At 45.0% G+C, this 23474-nt stretch overlaps 1 protein-coding gene across 1 annotated transcript in view; it reads left to right on the top strand.

Moving 5' to 3' along the window:
* Positions 1–7988: 7988 nt before the first annotated feature.
* PKD2L1 (polycystin 2 like 1, transient receptor potential cation channel) overlaps positions 7989–23474 on the top strand; it is a 44976-nt gene continuing 29490 nt past the window's right edge. The window contains 2 exon segments of the mRNA XM_065521282.2: positions 7989–8335; positions 8883–8996. Coding sequence (XP_065377354.1) covers positions 8101–8335; positions 8883–8996 — 349 coding nt within the window. The 5' untranslated portion in view covers positions 7989–8100.

The following is a 23474-nucleotide window of genomic DNA, read 5'->3' as shown; positions in this document are numbered from 1 at the left end:
GATGTTTCCCCCGCAAAAAACCCACACATAGTTGCTCAGCCTTGGTGTCTGCTTCTCAGAGGAGCCAGTTTAATAGGGGCCATTACTAGGCCTCTAGAATGATAAAGCCCTATAGGTTTAGAACCTGTTCGCAGGCCCAGATCTGAAGCTGCAGAGTTACCCGGGGGGCCTGGGGGGAGATAAGGTATAGAAAGAAGCTGGGGGAGAGAAGTGGTCTCTAGATTGGGGCCCCTCTGAGGGTTCAGCCCTCCAAACTGGATTATTCGCTCTTTTACATCCAGAAAAAGAGCAGCCTCTCCATGTTGACAGACATGGGGCCGGGGTCCTGCTGCCACCCAGTGGCCATGGTAGGTAAAACACCTTTGCGGCCTCCCACTGTGTCCTGTGATTCCGCCGGTGAGGGTAGGAGTGGAGAATTTGTTCTGCTGGTTGGGGTCCTCTCCCTCTCTCATTTACAGCATAAATTACAAAAATCCCGACTTCCAAACTTAATTCCCAAACTTTCCTCCTTTAAAATTAGCATCATAGTCGGCTGAGTGCACTGGTTCACGCCTGTAATCCTAGCACTTTGGGAAGCCAAGGCGGGTGGATCACCTGAGGTCAGGAGTTCGAGACCAGCCTGGCCAACAACAACAGCCGAGATTGTGCCACTTCACCACAGCCTGGGTAAAAAAGCAAAACTCCATCTTGAAAAAAAAAAATTAGCACCATAGTCACACATATCTGTGAATGTACTACAACCATTGCATTGTCTGTTTTAAGTGGGTGAATTTTATGGCGTGTGATTCTATCTCAATAAAGCTGTTTTAAAATCAGCACCATAAGAAGTGGGTGAGGCTTTTAGTATGTGAAGATGAGGATGGTTGTTTCTGTTTCTTGGGATATCCCCAAGCCGATATGAACGATGGTCACACAGTAGGTACTCAACAAATCTTTAATAAATTACCAGTGTTGTTAAACGGAGCCAGGTTTTTTTGTAATTTTTTTTTTCTTGAGCCACTTTTTTCATTGCCTGGTTACTTACCCTTGAAGCTGTACACCTTCATTCCCCCAAATCTGTAGGCATCTAAAGCCTTCTTACTTTCCAAGGTCACCTGAGATCTTCTAGTCTAAACATCCAAAAGCTTTTCATCGATCAAAACCCTCCTTGAACTTTTTTATTTTTTTTGAGACGGAGTTTTCACTCTTGTTGCCCAGGCTGGAGTACAATGGCAGAATCTCGGCTCACTGCAACCTCCGCCTCCTGGGTTCAAGCTATTCTCCTGCCTCAGCCTCCTGAGTAGCTGGGATTACAGGCGTGTGCCACCACGCCTGGCTAATTTTGTATTTTTAGTAGAGACGGGATTACTCCATGTTGGTCAGGCTGGTCTTGAACTCCCGAAGGTGATCGGCCCACCTCGGCCTCCCAAAGTGCTGAGATTACAGGGGTGAGCCACCGCACCTGGCCCCAAAAAAGGATCTCTTTAGAGACTTGGGGCTGGGTGCGGTGGCTCACGCCTGTAATCCAAGCACTTTGGGAGACTGAGGCGGGAGGATCACTTGAGGCCAGGAGTTTGAGACCATCCTGGGCAACATGGTGAAACCCTGTCTCTACAAAAAACACAAAAATTAGCCGGGTGTGGTGGTATGCCCTGTAGTCGTAGCTATTTGGGAGGCTGAGATAGGAGGATTGCTTAAGCCTGGGATGTTGAGGTTGCAGTGAGCTGCGATTGAACCTCTACATTCCAGCCTGGGTAACAGAGTGAGACTCTGTCTCAAAAAACAAACAAAAAACAAATTTTACTATTTTTCCCACACAGATGACTAGTGGGATATTGATGAAGCTTAAGGTCTCATGTCCAGGATGCTTTCTTATAAGTAAGTGATTCCCAATGTTTCCATTAAGAATCATTGTCATAGTGAGCCACGGTTATTTATGAGCTGTGTCCTGTGGTTTACACTTACTGAGGTGGAAACGGTTAAGAATCAGTATATAGTATACAGAAGGTGGTTTGAAGCTTGCCTCTCCTTGTAGAACTTGGAATGTGAATCACCCCAAGATTCTTTTGTCTGGAATATGGAAGGTGACTTTCCCCAGGGGTTCCTTCAGTAGAACTTACAAGGTCCTGGGCCACAAGTTTTCTTCCTATAGACTTTGCTATTTCCGACTCTTAATTGGAGTCCAGTAGATCCGGGGGTCACTGAAGAAGATTGTTGGGATGGGCATGCTGTGAAAAGGGAGTGCACTGGTGGCAGAAATGGGGTAATCCCCACCCCGGTGTCTACACTTGGATGGCATATTACCAAAAACCACATCCCAGTGAAGCCATGGGACTAATTCGCCAAGTGGGTTAAAAAGCCTCCTGAGGAAGAGGTGCTTCTGGCTTTGATGGACCACAAGGCTTATCATGTGGTTATAAAACTCCTCTAATAGGTGCTGTCACTCAAAGATTACCTTTGGAATTCTCTCTAAGCCAAATGGTATCACTCCATTCTACTGGTGTCAGCTGCTTGAAATAGTGTAGACACAGAGAGTTCTGGGATCCATGTCACTCAGAAACAATGTCAAAGTCCTGGCTGAAGGTATCTACATTACCCACGATTTGCTGTATATGAGTGGAATGTACAAGCACGGACACAATAGCAAGAGAACTAAATTTGTTTTGTGCTTCAAAGTACACAGTTTATAAAAACTTCTATATTCTACTATCTAAATCCTAAAACAGTCCTTAAGGTCAGCAGGGCAGGCATTGCTATAAACACTTTGGAGATTTGTAGATAGGTAAACTGAGTCTCAAAAGTGACTTGTTCAGAACTGTATACTAGTAAGTTGCTGAGCCAACTGCTAAACACAGGGACTTTATTCACATTTTTTGTTTTTTGAGACAGAGTTACTCTGTTGCCCAGACTGGAGTGCAGTGGCATGATCTCGGCTCACTGCAACCTCCGCCTCCTAGGTACAAGTGATTCTTCTGCCTCTGCCTCCCAAGTATCTGGAATTATAGGTGCATGCCACCATGCCTGGCTAATTCTTGTATTTTTAGTAGAGACAGTGTTTCCCCATGTTGGCCAGGCTGGTCTTGAACTCCTGACTTCAGGTGATCTGCCCGCCTCGGTCTCCCAAAGTGTTGGGATTACAGGCATGAGCCACTGCATCCGGCAGACACTGGTTTGTCAATGGCATCAACAACAGGAAAAGTCAAGTGCCAGTAGGAGCTTGAGGACATGGAGAGAGGTACTGGACACAAGATAATCAGGAGATGTCACTTGATTACCACATTTGCAATTTCTTGAGCAAGTTTAAACATCATAAGAATGCAGAGAACTTTTTTGAGTAAATTTCTCAAGCCATGTTGCATAAGTTGTGCTCCTGGGGCCAATCCTGGCTGATCCACACACATGGGGAATGCTTAACACTAAGCAGGAGAAAGCAATTGGATTTTGCACAGGTAGGTGACCAAAGGTGAATAAAGCAGTCCACTGGTGGCCTTGAACAATCAGAGACATGAGACTTGTCACATGATGACCCTCCTGTAGCACATTCAAACCCCTGCTGATCACAAGCCTCCTCCAGAATTCAAAATTACCCAATGGGAATCAGATACCATCTCCCATTGCTTTTCCTGCTTCTCTGGACCATACTGTTAGCTTTCTGTTCATCACCCCTATCCTAAGGTCCAGTTATGCAAGGCAGGGGTCATTTTGCAATTATTTAAAAGGCTCGTGGGTGAGAGGCAGTGGCTCCCTTTTCCTTTGTCATCAGCTTATCTAACATAAGATGGTTGATTCTGGCACAGTTCCTCCTCCTTTTTCTTTTTTTTCTGGGGAGTTTCCAAATTTATTGCTTATCAATGGACTCACCTTGGAAATTGAGCTGTAAAACACCACAATAGAGGATAGTCTTGGTTGCCAAATCTGTTCCCCTAACAGGGCAGTGTTGTATACTTCCAAAACTTTCTAGGTCTCCTCCAAATGACTCAAGGGATGGGAATTTCACCATCTCTCATGGGAGGTTGTTTTACAGCCTCTTACATCTTACCCATTATGAAAGTTCTTCTGATGAAACATTTTTTTCCCCTTTGGTTCATTCATTACCCTTAGATAATCCCCTAAAGAGCACCTTCACAATCCCTCTCCTTCTTTGGGGCTTATGCCTTCAACTCTCTGCGCATGGCTATCAGGCCCCCATCCCACACACATGCACCTGCACTCCTTAGCTCTTCAGCCAGGCCTACCCACATGCAATTCTTTTCATCTTTCCTCATACATCAAAACCTCAGGTGAATTTGAAGGGGGATTATGGCTCTCTTCTCAAGATTTTCTCACGTCTCTTCTCAAGATTTTCTCACGTCAGCTGCATCCCTTCTCCTCAACCACATACCAGGTTTGTGTACGCCAATAGTCATTCACCAATGGAAATGAGGTTTTTCTGGAACGCTGTGTTCTATAGTTAAAAAAAAAAAAAAAGATTCCTTCTACCCAGAGCTCATATCTAGATTGGATCAATATTTATACAAACTATAATAAGGAGGAAAAATCTAAAAGAAGTCTGGAACTACCTTAAATCTCCAACCCACCAAGAAACTTTTAAACTACAAATAAAAATCTCAAAATAATATATTTCCCTTAAACATAGGCTATGAATTAATAAAAGAAATTCAATCACCTTTTGGTAAAGGAAGCATGAAAGGATTGACTACTCATTTCTTTATGGATGAAAAATTAGCATGGATGAGTGCCCCAGATGAAAAAGAACCATTCCTTTTTTTCTTGTTTTGTTATTTCCTTCCCACTGACTTTGTCAGAAGCCACCTCCTTTTGTTCTTCAACCACTCTGAATAGCTGGTAGTTTCCATGCTCTCTGAAGGGATTCACATACACCACAGTCCTCGGTGGCAATAGGGACCACCAGGAGGGCCTCACCCTCGTTATGCAACCTCAGGCCTTCCTCCTCCTCTGTTTTCTCCCAAATGCACTGAGCGCCAGCCCTAGGGGCATCACAGACATCTTCAGAGCCCAAGACCCCACCTATCATTCCTACGCTTAGAAGGAACCTCTCCTTTTCCAAACCTTCCCATCCAAACCCGATGCGGCTCTTCCTTCCCAAACCTTACCCATCCATCAAGATCTAGCTTCTGTTTCATTTCCTCCAGAGGAAGCTGCCTTTTCCTCTAAACTTCATAATGTTTAGTGTCTATACCATTAAAATACGCTACTTCGCATTATTCATGCCTCCATTTGCTGCTGCTGAATTTTTTTTTTTTTTGAAACAAGCTCTTTCTCTGTCACCAAGGCTGGAGTGCAATGGCATGAACACGGCTCACTGCAGCCCTGACCAGGCTCAAGCAATCCTCGTGCCTCAGCCTCCCGTGTATCTGGGATCACGGACATGCATTACCATGCCCAGCTAATTTTTTGATTTTTTTGTACAGACAGGGCCTCACTTTATTGCCCAGGCTGGTCTTGAATTCCTTGCCTCAAGCTCGGCCTCCCAAAGTGCTGGTGTGAGCCACTGTGCCTGGCCCATTTGCTCCATTTTTTAAAGTTTTATTTTATTTTTAATAGATAAATAATAATTCTATATACTTATGAGGTACAATGTGACATTTTGATACATATATACATTGTGGAGTGATCAAATCAGGTGAATTAGCATATTCACCACTTCAAATATTTATCATTTCTTTGTAGTAAGAACATTTTAAATCCTCTTTTTTAGCTATTTTGAAGCACACAGTACATGATTAACTGTAGTCACCACACTGTGCAACAGAATACCAGAACGTATTCCTCTTGCCTGACTGGAAGCTTTTATCCATCGACCACTCTCTTCCCCTCTCACCCACCCTTCACCCCTAGGCTCTGGTTAACCACTGTTCCACTCTCTACTTCTATGAGTTCAATTTTTTTAGATTCCACATATAAGTGAGAGCATAGGGCATCTCTCTCATTATGCCTGGCTTATTTCACTTAACATAATGTTCTCTAGGTTTATCTATGTTGTTGTAAATGACAGAATTTTCTGTGTTTTTTTTCAAGGCTGAGCATATTATATTGTGCATATATACCACATCTTTTAAATCCATTCATCTGTTGATAGATACTTAGATAGTTTCCGTATCTTGGCTAGTGGCTATTGTTAATAATCCTGCAATGGACATGGAAAAGGAGACATCTATTCAACACACTGATTTCAATTCCTTTGAGATTCCTGGAGCATATGGTAATTTTATTTTTAGTTTTTTTGAGGAACCTCCATACTGTTTTCCAAGATGTCTGTACTAATTTACACTATAGCCAAGCGTACAAGGGGCCCTTTCCTCCACAGCCTCACCAACGCTTGTTATCTTTCTTTTATCTTGAGACAGGGTCTTGCTCTGTTGCCCAGGCTGGAGTGCAGTGGTGTGGTTTCAGCTCACTGCAGCCTCAATGCCTCAGCTTCCCCAGCTCAAGTGGTTCTACCACCCCAGCCACCTGAGTAGCTGGGACTACATGCACACACCCCATGCCTGGCTAATTTTTTTAATTTTATATTTATTTATTTATTTATTTATTTATTTATTTATTTTTGTAGAGGCGGTGTTTCACCATGTTGCCCAGGCTGATCTTGAACTCCTAAGCTCAAGTGATCCTCCCGCCCTGGCCCCCCAGAGTGCTGGGATTACAGGTGTGGGCAACCACACCCAGCCAAGATCTCTTTATAGGGACACTCAAGACTGATTATTTTGACAAGGCTGATGTTTTACTGAATGCGAAGGTGAGCTTCAGGCCCGTGAGTAGCCCTAGGTGGGGAGCCAGGAGCTGGGAGAGGAAAGTCTCTCCTCTAGCCTCAAGGAGGAGAAACTGCAGGGTGACCACCACCACCTGTGGGACCAGCCCCATTCTGGGGCATCATGCATGCCTATGGGGGAGCTGGGGCAGGTGATCGGACGCTGGAGCAGGGCATAGGCAGGAATGTGCTTGGGGGCCCATGCCACAGTTTTAATTCAGAGACCTGCGGTTATAAAGAAAGCAGATCAATCCTGATATCAGGCGTAGTTCCATTTTGTGCTCAAGCTCACAATTCTAGGCCCAGGACTAAGCAGAGCCATGGGAAAATGTTCCTAGCTCAGCTGGGTCCATATATCCACTCCCCTTTAGTCCCGCATCATACTGTCCTTGTCCTTTGTTCTCTGATCCAGCCTCCCAACCAGGTTATACCCTTTTTCCCATACTGAGCCCCACACCCTTAAGGAACCCCCTCTCTTTGTGTATCTCACCCGTAAGCCATGGAAAGGCAAGCCTCAGAACAAGGAATATAGACAACCTAGGACTCTGCAGTCCTCTCCTCTGCCCCCTCAGCGCCCTGAAGTATGTGACACTGGGGTTCCTCCTGCCACTGTCCTTCCCCCACAGCTGAGAGGGTGAAGTGAGGGAGGGGAGCCGCCTGTCTCTACTCCACCAGGGGACAGCTCAAGGTGAGACAGGACGGGAGCCTCAGACCCATTGGCTGAGCCTGGGAGGTGGGCAAAGCCTGGGAGGGGGGCAGCGCTCTTCAGCCTTCCTCCCTGGCCTCGGTCCCCACCCCAATCCATGTTGGCCCTTTCAGGAGCTTTTAGTGGGAATGAGCTCAGACCCACAGCACAGGCCCCGGCTCCCCTCCCGTCTCAGCTCCTCCCATTGCTCTTTGATCATCTCTTCTGTCTGACCTCTGAGCCGTCTCTCCACCAGGCACATCTGCAAGCAGCCCCCTTCATCCCCAGCATCACCTCTTCCTCCCGTTTCTCCTTCCACTCCCAGTTCCACATCCTCCTCCTATTCCCCTCTCTTCCCTTTTCAGACCCCCACCTTCCAGTTCCCTCACCTCCCCTTTCTGCTGGTCCCTGGGGCTTGCAGCAAGAGGGAGAGACAGCTCCTGACAGGATTGATGGTCCTTCCCCACCCTGTCCTCTCACCCGCTCCCTCCCCAGCGGGCACAGACATCCCCCTACAAAAGGCAGGAGCCCAGGCTGTGTGGAAACAGCTGCTCTCAGACGCCCTTCCCTTTGCTCTCTGCTGGCTAGGCTGGGCTGCGCCTCTGCTCCCTCTTCCTCCAGCTGAGAGTGGGCACCTGGGGTACCAGGCCCCCTTACCTCATTTCCCATGAATGCTGTGGAAATTCCTGAGGGGCAGGAGCTGCAAAAGCTGGGGAGTGGAGCCTGGGACAATCCCGCCTACAGTGGTCCCCCTTCCCCACATGGGACGCTGAGGGTCTGCACCATCGCCAGCTCAGGGCCCCTCCAGCCCCAACCCAAGAAGCCTGAAGATGAACCCCAGGAGACGGCACACAGGACTCAGGTGTCCAGCTGCTGCCTCCATATCTGTCGAGGCATCAGAGGTACTGGATAGAGGGAGGGTTCTCCTGGGATATTAGAGTCAGGAGAAGGAGTCGTAAAAGCTTTTGGGCAGGGGGTGGGGGTGGAATGTGATCTGAAGAAGAGGTGACCTTTCAGTGTCACTTTGGGGTGTGTGAATTGCTTGTGGCAGTGCTGCACGCCCCAGAACACAGAGACCAGCTAAGCGGTCTACCGGTTGTGGGGAGTCTGGCATGGTCATCACCTGGGGACCCAGAGGAGTATGTGGGAGCTGGTTTGAGGGAGGATGTGGATGTGAGGATGCCCTGGACTACCCCACCTGAAACAGGTGCCTCCTTTCCATGCCTTCATTCTCTATGAGCCAGGGCCTTCACCTCTGTCGACCTCAGGGAGTTGATGGGAAGGGCAAGCATGGGTGTGGGTAGAGTAGCCAGATTCAGCCAAGGATGAAGGTGATGGGCAAGGAAGGGCAGGGGTGGAAAGGGGCTAAAGTCCATGGACAGATGGGTGGGGATGACTGGGAGGAACACTGCCACTGAGGATCCCAGGCATCTCTCCCATGCCCCTTAGGACTTTGGGGAACAACCCTGACTGAGAACACAGCTGAGAACCGGGAACTTTATGTCAAGACCACCCTGCGAGAGCTGCTGGTATATATTGTGTTCCTGGTGGACATCTGTCTATGTGAGTAGCATCTGTGTTTGTGTACCTCTGTCTGTGAGAAACATCTATGGTGCTCCATCTGTATAAACATTCCTGTGGGTAACACCTGTGGAGCCAGCATCTATCTGTGCAAGCAGGCTATATCCGGGAACTTTAGATAACAGTATTCCAATCCCATCTATTTACCTTTGCAGCTTAAGATATTTTGTTTAAAAGGAATATATCAGAAGAGGAAGGCAGTTTGGTCAATAATTACAAGGGGAAACCAGTTTTTAAGTTCACTTTGCGGCCATTGTTTTCTATTGGCTGAAAAGGTGAAAGGTGAAAATTTTTTACCCTTCTGTAGAGAGTGGGCTGGCACGGTGGCTCACGCTTGTAACCCCAGCACTTTGGGAGGGCGAGGTGGGCACATCACCTGAGGTCAGGAGTTTGAGACCAGCTTGGCCAACATGGTGAAACCCTCTCTCTATTAAAAATACAAAAATTAGCTGGGTGGCAGGTGCCTGTAATCCCAGTTACGCAGGAGACTGAGGCAGGAGAATCGCTTGAACCCGGGAGGCAGAGGTTGCAGTGAGCCAAGATCGTGCCACTACACTACACTCCAGCCTGGGGGACAGAGCGAGATTCTGTCTCAAAAAAAAAAAAAAAAAAAAAAAGAGTGGAAAACCACTCCCTTCTGTTTGGAAAAATAGTTTGGTGGGCTTCACATAGTTATTATACTATATCTGATTCATGTTTCTTTAGAGGCAGTAAAAGAATGGAAGAAAAAAGAGAGGAAGTAAAAGATTCAGGTGACCTTAGATCTCAGATCCCTGCTAAGAGAGGGAGGGACACACATGGAGTGGTGATGGTCCCATGTGAGAGACCACCATGCCACGGAGGAAGCTTATTGAGGCTCTAGCTATAGACACAAACTGAGAAGGTTTGATCTCTAAGTTGAGAGAAGCAAGTGAAAAGATAGGAGGGCGACTATGGAAAGATAGCATCAAAGAACTGTAAATAATAATACAACTGGACCAAACAGATGCTGTTAGACCTGTAGGTAATGACAGCACATTGTATTTGGTTTATTACTTCTTTCAAAAATTGCACAAGTGATGTTTGCCTAGTTTAATATAGTTGTGTGTGGAGTTGTGGTTTGATTAAAGCTGTAGGTTGAACCATACAACTAAGGTGCCCTCATTATTAGGTGTTCTAGGCTCCACAATACTCTGTTCTTGTCAGGGTGCACAAATCTTTTGAAAGTGGAGTCAGAGAGTCTCATAACATCAATGTTGATGGAACGTTTTCTTGTTTTTTGAGCCACCCACATTTGTGCGAGCCCTCTGGGAAAGCTGGCAGAAAGCACTGGTTCTGGCTGTGCTCTATTGGAACTCACTCCATGCTGGACAGAGGGGACAGTCCTCTGTGTTTGCCACTGGCCACTCAGCAGGGAGTGAAAGGACACAGTGCACATGAGGAACAACGGCTAGCCCAATGTACATTTTGTGGAGCCCTTTCAATTCCTTTCAGCAAATGGCTGTCAGAAATTCATTTGTTGACGTATTGATTTTTTTGTCCTAACCATCTGCTAGCAAGGAGAAGTCATCTCCTTTTTCAGATCCCATGACAGCAGCTGAAACCCACAGGCAGAGCCTTTCTCTAAAATGACTTAAACATCTCTCTTTCCAGATTAGCCTCTGGAACAGGACTGTTTCTAGCTCCCCAGAGTTACAGTGAACCATTTCTAACTCCATTGTATGGAGCTGGAAAGAGTGGAAGCTTGGGTTCTGGAAGTCCAGGAGTCCAATCCACTCATGTTCTCTGCTTTCTGAGATCTCAGTGCACTGATGCATTGCCAGATGGTCTGTGACTTGCCAAAATCTGAGTTATAGACTTAGTCCAATAATTACAGAATCCTTGAGTGGACGCGGGCTTTAGAGGTCATCTAATTTTAGGATGCAGAATACGTGGAATCCTTTCTCTGTGGTCCTTTCCATGGCGCTCTGTCAGGCGGCCAACCAGCCCAACCGGGGGAGTGTCAATGGGGCTGTCACTGTTTCATGAGGCAACCCATTCTACTACTGGGCAGCTCCGTTTCCTTCCTCTTATGGAGCCCCCTCCTCTGAGCCAGATGTTGGACTGAGAAACATATAGATGACAGATACTTGGGCCTTTCCCCTCAGTGGCTCACTTCCTTTTTAGAACTTTCTTCTATTAAGCTAACTACTGATGTGTCCCTTACTCTCTGAAGTGACAACCTTTCAACTGTTTGAGTGAATATAGCTTGCCCTGGGTCATCTGTTCTCTAGGTTAGATAACTTCTATTTTGTCACTAATCTAGTCATGATACTGTGGTTTTCAGAGGTAGTATTATGCAGGGATTAAAGGCATGGGCTCTGAATTTGCACAGGTTTGGTCAAATATCATGCACTGCCATTCACCATTTGAGGGCCCTCGAGCAATTTGCTTAACTTCTTTGAATTTCAGTTTCCTCATCTGTACTTACCCAATCCAATAGGATTATGTGAGATAATAGCCATGAAATCATTAACTCAGTGCCTGGTATGTATTAAAAGCAATTTCAGAACGCTCTCCATACTGGTTGCCTGCCTGCAGACTTCATCTATGTGATGCCTGGCACTGGACAAAATATGCCACGGACAATCTGACCAGCACAGAGTACTGCGATGCCATTATTTCTGTTGTACCCAGATTTGGGGGATCTGTGAGGAAATGCAGAAGAAGTGATATCTGAGCTAAAACCTGAGAGATATGGAGGATTTATCCCCTTGAAAGGGAGGTGAATAGAAAGGAATTCCCTGGGAAGAGGGGACAGCATGTGCCAAGGCCCAAAAGGGACAGAGGGCACAGTTTAGTTAAAGTGCATCAACGTGGCTGGAGCAGAGAGTTTGATAAGCAAAATGGTAAAAGACAACAAGGCTGGCCTTATAAGAAGGGGCTGATCATGAGGGGCGTTATAAGGCATGATAAAGAATTTGGACTTTATTCTGAGGGGTCCAGGGAGAGCTATTGAAGAGTTTTAAGCATAGGAGTGACATGACAAATTTTAAGTTCTCCTGAGGAGAGGACAGAAATATAAACGTTGGGTCACAGAAATATCTCTGGGTAAGTTGAGTAGGGGAGATAATAGTCCTGTGCTAAGGATATTAATGGGATTTTTAAAAACAAAAACCTTACAAGGGCCACTGAGTCAATCTGGTGGCAGTATAGCATGCTGGTTAAGCAGTGAGGCTCTGAAGTTGACTATGTGGGTTCAAGATCTGGTGCTTCCCCAATTATCAGCTGTGTGATCCTGAGCAAGTTTGCTAACCTCTCTTATCCTTGGATAATGATCAGACCTACCTGAGAAGATTATTATGCAGGTTAAATAAAATAGCTCACTAATATGCTTAGCACAGTGTCTGTCTGGCACGTGGTAAATAGTGCCTACTGTCTTCAAGTCACAGCAGGCACTGTAAAACTATAAATGTGGCATCATAAACCCAGCCAGCAGTGGAGGGTGAGGAAGGGAGAATTAATCTGATACCTTTAAATCTCAGAAAACCTCCAAGTCCTATGGAATTGGGCTCTAAATAAAGACCCTGAAATCGTTAGACTACCTGAAAATGTGCCGTTTAACTGCCTTGGGCCTTGAGAATTAAAGTCCACACTCGCAAAGTGCCGGCCCCACAAGAACTTTTTATGAAACAGAATTAGGAGGCCTTCACATTCTGATTATTCCTACAACATTTAGTAAGATAAAACTAATACTAGTTTCCTAGCCCCTGCCTCTACCTGCCTCTTCCTTTCAGACATATTTTCAGGCAACATGGAGCCTTGGAATGGCCTCAGGAGGGCCACTTCAGCGCTCTCCAAGGTCCTGCCCTTGCCTCCCTGGTGTCTCAACTCCCTGTTAACCTCCCTGAGCTCTGGCCAACTGCATCTAGACCATACGTTCTCAGTGGGGATGATGTAGCCCCCAAGTGTGTAAAAATAGTTTCTCCAAGGGCAAAAACAATCCTTTAGGTATTACAATGGCTTTTGGGCCTCCAAAGAGCCACGGTACATAAGAAAATGTAGAGTCTGTCTGTGGTATTGGAATTGGGAGTGATTAGGAAGAAAATGTCTAAAGAGACTTCTGGGGAGACGGATAATGTAAAAAAGGTAAAGAAACACTGAACCAGATCCACTTAATTTGGCTAGTCAGTATGCTGACTGAGCTCTCCTGCCTAAGGATTGGGAATACAAGTTATAAGACTGAAAGCTGGCACCAAGCGGGGTGGCTGTTGCGTTGCTCTATCAGGATGCTGTTTTCTGAGAATTGGAGTGGCATGCAGTTGGATATGCAGCTGTGCCAGTGTGCTTTTCCATGTCAGTTCCCGTGACTGGGTTTAAATGCTCCAGAACCCGTGTTTATTATTAGGTAAGCACTGTGGCATGATGAAAACATAAAAACATTGGAGTCAGACGCACTGGATTCAAATACTAGCTCCTCTACTTCCTGGCTTTGTGACCTTGAACACTTGTTCTACCAATAAGGATAATAACATTTGTCTTCTGGAGATAACATGCATAAAGAACCAAACACAATCACTGGTAATAGTTATCTTTGTATTATCTAGTGGAAATTCAAAACCCTCAGCTGGTCTTCTAGACTGGTCATTAAAAAAATACCTTTCAAGAAAGAAGCCAATCTGAAAAGGCTACATACTGTGTGATTCCAACTATATACCATGGTGGAAAAGACAAAACTATGGAGATACTAAAAGTTGTCAGTGGTTTCCAAGAGTTGGGGAAAGAGAAGGATGAATAGGTAAAGCACAGAGGATTTTTTTTTTTTTTTTTTTTTTGAGACGGAGTCTCGCTGTGTCGCCCAGGCTGGAGTGCAGTGGCCGGATCTCAGCTCACTGCAAGCTCTGCCTCCCGGGTTTTTACGCCATTCTCCTGCCTCAGCCTCCCGAGTAGCCGGGACTACAGGCGCCCGCCACCTCGCCCGGCTAGTTTTTTTGTAGAGACGGGGTTTCACCGTGTTAGCCAGGATGGTCTCGAACTCCTGACCTCGTGATCCGCCCGTCTCGGCCTCCCAAAGTGCTGGGATTACAGGCTTGAGCCATCACGCCCAGCCAGCACAGAGGATTTTTAGGGCAGTGAAACTACTCTGTATAGTGAATACCTGTCATTATATGTAAAATCCATAGAATGCACAATACCAAGAGTAAAACCTAACATATACTGTGGACTTTGGTTAACAATGATGTGTCAATGTAGGTCCATTGTATAATAAAGGTACCACTCTGGTGTTGGATGTTGATGGCAGGGGAGGCTGTAATTATGTGAGGGCAGGGGATCTATGGAAAATCTCTGCACCTTTCATTCAATTTTGCTGTGAACCTAAAATTACTCTAAAAAAATAAAGTGGGCTGGGCGCAGTGGCTCATGCCTGTAATCCCAGCACTTTGAGAGACCGAACCGGGTGGATTGCCTGAGGCCAGGAGTTCGAGACCAGCCTGGCCAATATGGTGAAACCCCATCTCTATTAAAAACACAAAAATTAGCCAGGTGTGATGGCGGGCACCTGTAATCCCAGCTACTCAGGAGGCTGAGACAGGAGAATCGCTTGAACCTGGGAGGTGGAGGTTGCAGTGAGCCAAGATCATGCCACTGCACTCCAGCCTGGATGACAGAGAAAGAATCTGTCTCAAAAATAAATAAATAAATAAATAAATAATTAAAGTTTATCTTTTTTTTTTTTTTTGAGACGGAATCTCACTCTGTCACCCAGGCTGGAGTGCAGTGGCCGGATCTCAGCTCACTGCAAGCTCCGCCTCCCGGGTTTACGTCATTCTCCTGCCTCAGCCTCCCGAGTAGCTGGGACTACAGGCGCCCGCCACCTCGCCCGGCTAATTTTTTGTATTTTTTAGTAGAGACGGGGTTTCACCGGATTAGCCAGGATGGTCTCGATCTCCTGACCTTGTGATCCGCCCGTCTCGGCCTCCCAAAGTGCTGGGATTACAGGCTTGAGCCACCGCGCCCGGCCTAAAGTTTATCTTAAAAAGTGCATTAAAAACAACTTTTCAGTGCTGCTTGTGGAAACTTGGAAAAAATAACTTCCATGATTACAGTTAATAATAATGTATTATATCTTTCAAAATAGCTAAAAGAGAGGATTTTAAATATTCTCAACACAAAGAAATATTTGAGGCGAAGGATATGTTAATTAGCCTGATTTGATCATTCCATGATGTATATATCTGAAGAAACATCACAATTGCACCCCATAAAGATACAGAGTGGGCCGGGTGCGGTGGCTCATGCCTGTAATCCCAGCACTTCGGGAGGCCGAGGCGGGTGGATCTCCTGAGATCAGGAGTTCGAGACCAGCCTGGCCAACATGGCAAAACCCCGACTCTACTAAAAATACAAAAATTAGCCGGGTGTGGTGGCATGCTCCTGTAGTCCTAGCTACTCAGGAGGCTGAGGCAGGAGAATCGCTTAAAGCTGGGAGGTGGAGGTTGCAGTGAGCCGAGATTGTGCCACTGCACTCCAGCCTGGGTGACAGAGCAAGACTCCATCTCAAAAATAAAATAAAATAAAAGCAGTGATCATTTGTCAATTAAAAGTAAATCAATAAATAACATAACATAAAATTACTTTTCAAAATTTGTAGTTAGCTCCACATATAGGGATAGTATTATTTGAGTAGCATCCTTTAAGTGATGTCAGACCTTTAAGATAAAGTACTTTCTTTTTCTTTTTTTTTTTTTTTTTGAGACAGAGTCTCGCTCTGTCGCCCAGGCTGGAGTGCAGTGGCCAGATCTCAGCTCACTGCAAGCTCCACCTCCCGGGTTCACGCCATTCTCCTGCTTCAGCCTCCCGAGTAGCTGGGACTACAGGCGCCCACCACCTCGCCTGGCTATTTTTTTTATATTTTTTTAGTAGAGACGAGGTTTCACCGTGTTAGCCAGGATGGTCTCGATCTCCTGACCTCGTGATCCACCCGTTTCGGCCTCCCAAAGTGCTGGGATTACAGGCTTGAGCCACCGCGCCCGGCCTAGATAAAGTACTTTCCTTGGAAGCCCTCAGTTTATCACAACCACTACCACCATCATCATCATTATTAACAGCACAAACAACAAACATTTATTGAATCATTTCTCAATGCACCTAGCGCTATGTTATGTACTTTATCTCACTGGCTACTTCCAATGACTCTGTGAAGTTGGTTCTGCCTATCACTACCATTTTACAAGTCAGAAAGATTTAGAAAAGTCAAACAGCTTGTTCAAGGCCACACATGCAAGCAAGTGAAGAAAGAGGAATCCAACTCAGTGATTTGTTGCCTGACTTGAATTCCGAGGCTTTTAACCACTGGAATCTACTACGGTCTCTCCACCTGGAAACGTATTGCTCATAAATTTACTAATACCCATCATCATCTTAGCAAGGACCACTCCGTGCCCTACCCTGATAGAATCAGAGTATTGAGAAATTCTACCAGCTAACTACTATTCTTTCTTTTTATTGCTGTATTTAAAAGATGATATAAAAATATTAAAGAATATTTTAAAATATAGTTCGTGACCACTGTATTAAAGAATTTTTCATTTTTCTTATTACCAGTGTTTATGCATACATTCTTACCTAGTTGTATTATATTGTATACTTTCATTTATAACATTTCATCATATTTCTAAGTAGTTGTTTTTTTTGAGACAGAGTCTGGTTCTGTCACCCGGGCTGGAGTGCAGTGTCCTGCCTCAGCCTCCCGAATAGCTGGGATTACAGGTGCCCGCCACCACGCCCAGCTGATTTTTGTGTTTTTAGTAGAGACGGGGTTTCACCATGCTGCCCAAGCTGGTCTGGAACTCCTGACCTCAAGGCATCAGCCCACCTCGGCCTCCCAAATTGTTGAGATTACAGGCGTAAGCCACCATAGTTTTTGTTTTTGTTGTTGTTATTGTTGTTGTTTTGAGGCAGGGCCTTGCTCTGTTGCTCAGGCTGGTGTGCAGTCGTGTAATCTCAGCTCACTCCAGCCTCAAGCTCTCAGGCTCAGGTGAGCCTTCCACCTCAGCCCTAAAAGTAACTGGGTCTACAGGCATGCACCATCACACCTGGCTAATTTTTGTATTTTTCATAGAGACGGGGTTTCCCCATGTTGCCCAGTCTGGTCTTGAACTCCTGGGCTCAAGCCTTCCAAAGGGCTAGGATTACAGGCGTAAGCCACTGTGCCTGGCCTCTAAGTAGTTTTCATATTTCTTCCCTTCCCTTCCCTTCCTTTTCTTTCTTTCTTTCTTTCTTTCTTTCTTTCTTTCTTTCTTTCTTTCTTTCTTTCTTTCTTTCTTTCTTTCTTTCTTTCTTTCTTTTCTTTCTTTTTCCTTCTTTCCTTCCTTCTTTCCTTCCTTCCTTCCATCCTTCCTTCTTTCTTTCTTTTCTTTTTTTTTTTTAGACAAGTTCTCACTCTGTTGCCCAGGCTAGAGTGCAGTGGCATGATTTCAGCTTACTACAGCCTCAACCTCCTGGGCTCAAACAATCCTCCCACTTCAACCTCCCAAGTAGCTGGGACTATAGGTGGACACCACCACACCCTGCTAATTTTTAAATTTTTTGTAGAGATGGGGTGTTGCTATGCTTTCTAGGCTGATCTTCAACTGCTGAGCTCAAGTCATCCCCCTGCCCTGGTTTCCCAAAGTGCTGGAATTACAGGCATGAGCCACCATGCCCAGCCAGTTTTTATATTTTTATTTTAAGGACTACAGTCACACTACAATTATCTAAAACATTTCTCAGGTTGTTTCAGTATTTGCCTATCATGGGTAAATGTATCTACAGCTGCAGTGTTTTTTTTTTTTTCACTTTTGTTAAATTATTTCCTTCTGAATTGCTAAGGAGAGAGATGACCACGAGGCCAAAAGATAGAAATATCTCCTTAGTATTTGCTATGGTTGTCATTTTACCTCTGTAAGGGATTATACAAATTTATTATGCCACTACTGCTATAAGGTCACATCAATTTTGTCACAACCTCATCAAAATTGGAAGTTCTCATTTATAATTTTTATTATTAAATAGGTATAAGACGGTACAACTCACATTAATTTACTTGCCTTTTATTACCAATGAGGTTGGACACTTTTCTCACACTTTAATTTATAATGTGTAATTATTTTTGTGTAAGTTGCATGAGAGATGTTTTCAGGGGGACAAAGGAGGGAAGGGAAAGTGGGGAACTTGGACCATTAGACCCTAGGTGGGGAATCAACCATCAGCGACCTCATTTCCAGGATCTGGGCTCTTGGGAGTGGAAAGAATAGCCAACATATTTAGCCATCACCTGCACAGCAATTTGACGGGGGACAAGCCCTAGTAGACTATCATGGTCAGCCATACTGACCATGTTTCTTCTCCTTTATGCTTTATTCTAGGAACTGGTGGACCTAGAAACCAAGACTATTTGGAATCTCATCTGTCTAAAATACAGCTGTCTTTTTCATGCAGGCAATATGGGTGACCCATCAATTGTCTGATAATAATAATAATGTCAGTTGTGCAATCCTTGAAACCTTACACAGAGATTTCACACGTATTGTCTCATTTGATCCTGATGGCAATCCTGTAATGGCTCAATATTTTTACTTTCTTTCTGCAGATTAGGGAAATGTTATTATTGTCATTATGAATAGTTCAGGAATGATTAGTCACTCATAGCTCTTTCTGAAGGGTGGAGTCAGTCCTGTCCCAGCTATTCCTCAGCAGAGAAAGTGCTGGAGAATAATCTTCCTGGCTCGCCCTTCCCACTGGGCCCACACCATCATCATGATATTTATGAAAGGGCTTCCAGCCCTTTGTCTTCTTGGAGGGATGGCTGTAGCCTTTTGTTGATGGAGGAAACATTGAAGGTCTTTGTGTAGAAATAATGGCTGTTTGTTTTAGGAGACATTATTGTTATCTCAAAGGTGCACCTGGGACTGGCCCTGTATAGGAGAGGCTCTAAGCCAGGAAATGGCTGGGTCTGATCACCATGGAGCTGGGGAGGAGGGCAGAGACCCTAAACCTTTAATGCCTAATGGCTACATGCCAATTAATATCAATTGGATGCTCTTAATCCATCACTAGTTTTAAAGAAATGCATGCCTCTCTTTACTCTGCTTTCTTTTAGTGGATTTCAAGGTTCTATCCGTAGATTGGTGGAATTGCACTAATAGGAGAGGTTGAAGTGAGCTTGTCAAGAAAGCTTGACAGTATTTCTAGAATCAACAAAGAAAGGAGCAGAAATATATTGGAGGTTCAGAAAGTGTCTGTGGCTGAGTCCCTGGGGGGCTGTAATGATGTGAGAAGATATTTTGTGATATAGAACCACAATTTTAGTGAAGGCACAGTTCTATAACGGAAAGAGTGTGTGACCTGGAATAAGGTGGTCTGATCCAAATGATGGTACTACCAGTTATTAGCCACGCATCTTTGGCAAATAGGTCAAGATACTTAAATCTTTCTAAACCTTGATTCCTCAAGTGAGAATAACATCTGCTTTTGTGAGGCTGGTGGAAAACAAATTAGGTATTTAGTAGTACAGTGCTTGGAATATAATAGGCTTTTAATAAATATTGGTTTTCATTCCCCATCAAGATATAAATTAGGAAAATATTGAAATACATCTCACCAGGTTTAGTGGCTTACGCCTGTAATCCCAAAACTTTGGGAGGCTGAGACAGGTGGATCACCTGAGGTCAGGAATTCAAGACCAGTCTGGGCAACATGGTGAAACCCCATCTCTACTAAAAAGACAAAAATCAGCTGGGCACGGCGGTGTGTGCCTGTAATCCCAGCTACTTGGGAGGCTGAGGCAGGAGAATCGCTTGAACCCCCGAGGTGGACGTTGCAGTGAACCGAGATCGCACCACTGTACTCAGCCTGGGCGACAGAGTGAGATTCCATGTCCAAAAAAAAAAAAAAAAGAGAGAGAGAGAGAGAAAAAGAAAAACATCTCAATACTCTGGATTGTTGTAGATGAGGCCAGGATGGAGTACTGCTGATGTAAGTGGCTAGCAAAAGAGCATATAATTCGTATTACAAGGTGTGAGTTTGAGCCCTACCTCTGCCTCTTGCCCTGAGCAAATCATGTACACTCTGAACTTCATGATTCATAGGAAATTTTGTTCATGAGTAAGATGGAATCAGCAGACATGTCTGATAGGCAACTGGGAGACATTACATAGGAAAACTCTTTGAAAACTATGAAATAAGGTACACAGGTAGGGGAGGTAGGGGATTATAAGGATATTGACAATTATGTTATTGGGTGGTGGCAGCAGGATTGCTGAGATTTTAAGTTCAGACAGAACCTCCAGACTTGGCAGAGGTTCTACTAACAAAAATAAGGAATGAGGGCAATCTTTTCTTCTTTTTCTTTTCTTTCTTTTTTTTTTTTTTTTTTTTTTTTTTTTTTTTTTAGACAGAGTGTTGCTGTGTCGCCCAGGCTGGAGTGCAGTGGTGCAATCTCGGCTCACTGCAACCACCACCTCTCGGGTTCAAGTGATTCTCCTGCCTCAGTCTCTGGAGTAGCTGGGATTACAGGTGCGCACCACCACGTCTGGCTAATTTTTTTTTTTTTTTTTTTTTTTTTTAAATAGAGATGGGATTTCATCATGTTGGCCAGGTTGGTCTCGAACTCCTGACCTCAGGTGAACCGCCCATCTCAGCCTCCCAAAGTGATGGGATTACAGGCCTGAGGCACTGTGCCCGGCCAGAGCAATCTTTTTCAAAAGTGTCCTCTGAGGACCTCTAGGGTTTCCTGAGACCCTTTCAAGGGGCTTGGGAGGTTCTCTCTTACCCCAAAACATATTTGCTTAAAGTCATATTTTCTTCATATATTTCAACCAAAATAACATATTGCAACAGATTGTGCAGAAGCAGATATGAGAATACAGCTGTCTTCTATTAAGCCAGACAGCCAGACATTAGGAGACTCGCAAACATGGAAAACAATTCCATTAAAATTTTTCTTTGTTTGTTTTTCTTTGTCTCACCCTGTCACTGAGGCTGAGTACAATGCTGCCATCAGGGCTTACTGTACCCTTGACCTCTTGGGCTCAAGCAATCCTTCCACCTCAGCCTCCCAAGCAACTGGGACTACAGGCATGTGCCACCACACCCACTTCATTTTTGATTTTTTGTAAAGACAGGGTCTCATTATGTTGCCCAGGCTGGTCTTTTTTTTTCTTTTTTTTTTTTGAGATGGAGTCTCGCTCGTCGCCCAGGCTGGAGTGCAGTGGCGCGATCTCGGCTCACTGCAAGCTCCGCCTCCCAGGTTCACGCCATTCTCCTGTCTCAGCCTCCCGAGTAGCTGGGACTACAGGCATGTGCCACCTCGCCCGGCTAGTTTTTTGTATTTTTAGCAGAGAGAGGGTTTCACCGTGTTAGCCAGGATGGTCTCGATCTCCTGACCTCGTGATCCACCCACCTCGGCCTCCCAAAGTGCTGGGACTACAGGTATGAGCCACCGCGCCCGGCCAACCCAGGCTGGTCTTGAACTCCTGAACGCAAGTGATCCTTCCAAAGTGCTGGGATTATAGGTGTGAGCCACCATGACCGGCCAAATTTTTGGGGGGTTTGTTTGAAAAAATATATTATTAAAAAAAAATATGTTATTTGTGTTTACATGTATTGGGATTGTTATCATTTTCAAATGAATGAATTAATACATATTTACATTTTTCCTGAGTTTGATTTTATTTTATTTTTATTTTTTTGAGACGGAATCTTGCTCTGTCACCCAGGCTGGAGTGTACTGGGGTGATCTTGGCTCACTGCAGCCACCTCTCCCGGGCTCAACGGATCCTTCCACCTCAGCCTCCCAAGTAGCTGGGACTATAGGCACGTGCCACCACACCCAGCTAATTTTTTGTATTTTTGTAGAGATGGGGTTTTACCATGTTACCCAGGCTGGACTTGAACTCCCGAGCTCAAGCTATGCACCTGCCTTGACTTCCCAAAGTGCTGGGATTACAGGCATGAACCACTGTGTCTGACCAGTTTTAACTTTTATAAGGTAATGATTGATAGATATAACCGAAATAAATGAAAACTGTTTGCAGTCCTCAAAATGTTGAAGAGTTACAAAGGGGTTCTGAGAACAAAATGTGTGTAAACCACTGGCTCAGAGACTGAGTCTAAGCTGGTCGAATTAGATTATTTCATACCATGGAGGAAAAAAACAGATGAGACAAAGAGAGCTCATTAGCAAAATGCTGAAACTAAGTTTGAGATCCTGGATATTTACACATTCATTCATTCAAACATTTATGAAGTCCTACTATGTGCCAGGCCCTAGGCCAAGTGCTGAGGGTTTTGAAATAACTGAGACAAGGCCGGGCAAGGTGACTCACGCCTGTGGCTCAGCATTTTGGGAGGCCAAGGCGGGCATATCACCTGAGGTCGGGAGTTTGAGACCAGCCTGACCAACGTGGAGAAACCTTATCTCTACTAAAAATACAAAATTAGCCAGGCGTGGTGGCACATGCCCATAATCCTAGCTACTTGGGAGGCTGAGGCAGGAGAATTGCTTGAACCCGGGAGGCAGAGTTTGCAATGAGCTGAAATCGTGCCATTGCACGCCAGCCTGAGCAATAAGAGCAAGACTCCGTCTCAAAAAAAAAAAAAAAAAAAAAGGAAAGAAATACCTGAGACACATCTTCTGCCTTCAAGGAGTAAGGAAGGTTGACATGTAAACAAACAGTGACATAGACTGTGATGAGCGCTACAGTGGAGGGTGCACTGGGACCATGGTAAGAACTGGGAGACAAAGTGGGCAGGGAGATCTGGGAAATCTTGAAGGTCCCAGAGACAGGTATCATTCATGTCTGGGGAAGCCCAGACATTGCCATTTGCTTGCCTATTTATTTTAACAGTGCTAAAACTGTTTTTAACTGTTTTTAAGTCATTGCCAGGGAGGCCCAAAGTCATTGCCATTTGCTTGCTTGCTTGTTAGTTTTAATAGTGCTGGCTGTCAGCCTGAAGGAGGCAGGGGATGGAGGAGGTAGCAACAGCCAACTAAGGCCTCAGGCTATGAATATGCAAGAGTTTTGCCATAGTCAGAGTCTCAAAGGGCAAGTAAGAGGAAAAAGGTGTAAACCAGTATTTCTCCTCATTCCATTACAACATAATTCTACCCCCTTTCCCCTACAAGGAAAATCAGATTGGGAATATATTTATTAATTTTTTACTTAATACATAGTCCTTGTTTTTAAAAAGTCAGATAACATAGAGAATGTAAAAATCCCTCTTCATTCTCAGCAAACTAACACAGGAACAGAAAACCAAACACCACATGTTCTCACTCATAAGTGGGAGTTGAACAATGAGAACACATGGACACACGGAGGGGAACATCACACACCCTGGGGCCTGTGGCAGGAGGGTGAGGGACAAGGGGAGGGAGAGGATTAGGACAAATATCTAAAGCACGCGGGTCTTAAAACCTAGATGACGAGTCAATAGGTGCAGCAAACCACCATGGCACAT

This window comes from Macaca fascicularis, chromosome 9 (assembly GCF_037993035.2).
Source record: "Macaca fascicularis isolate 582-1 chromosome 9, T2T-MFA8v1.1".
Lineage (NCBI taxonomy): Eukaryota > Metazoa > Chordata > Mammalia > Primates > Cercopithecidae > Macaca > Macaca fascicularis.
Note: the sequence above shows the minus strand (reverse complement) of the source record. Positions and strands in the feature narration are given on the sequence as shown.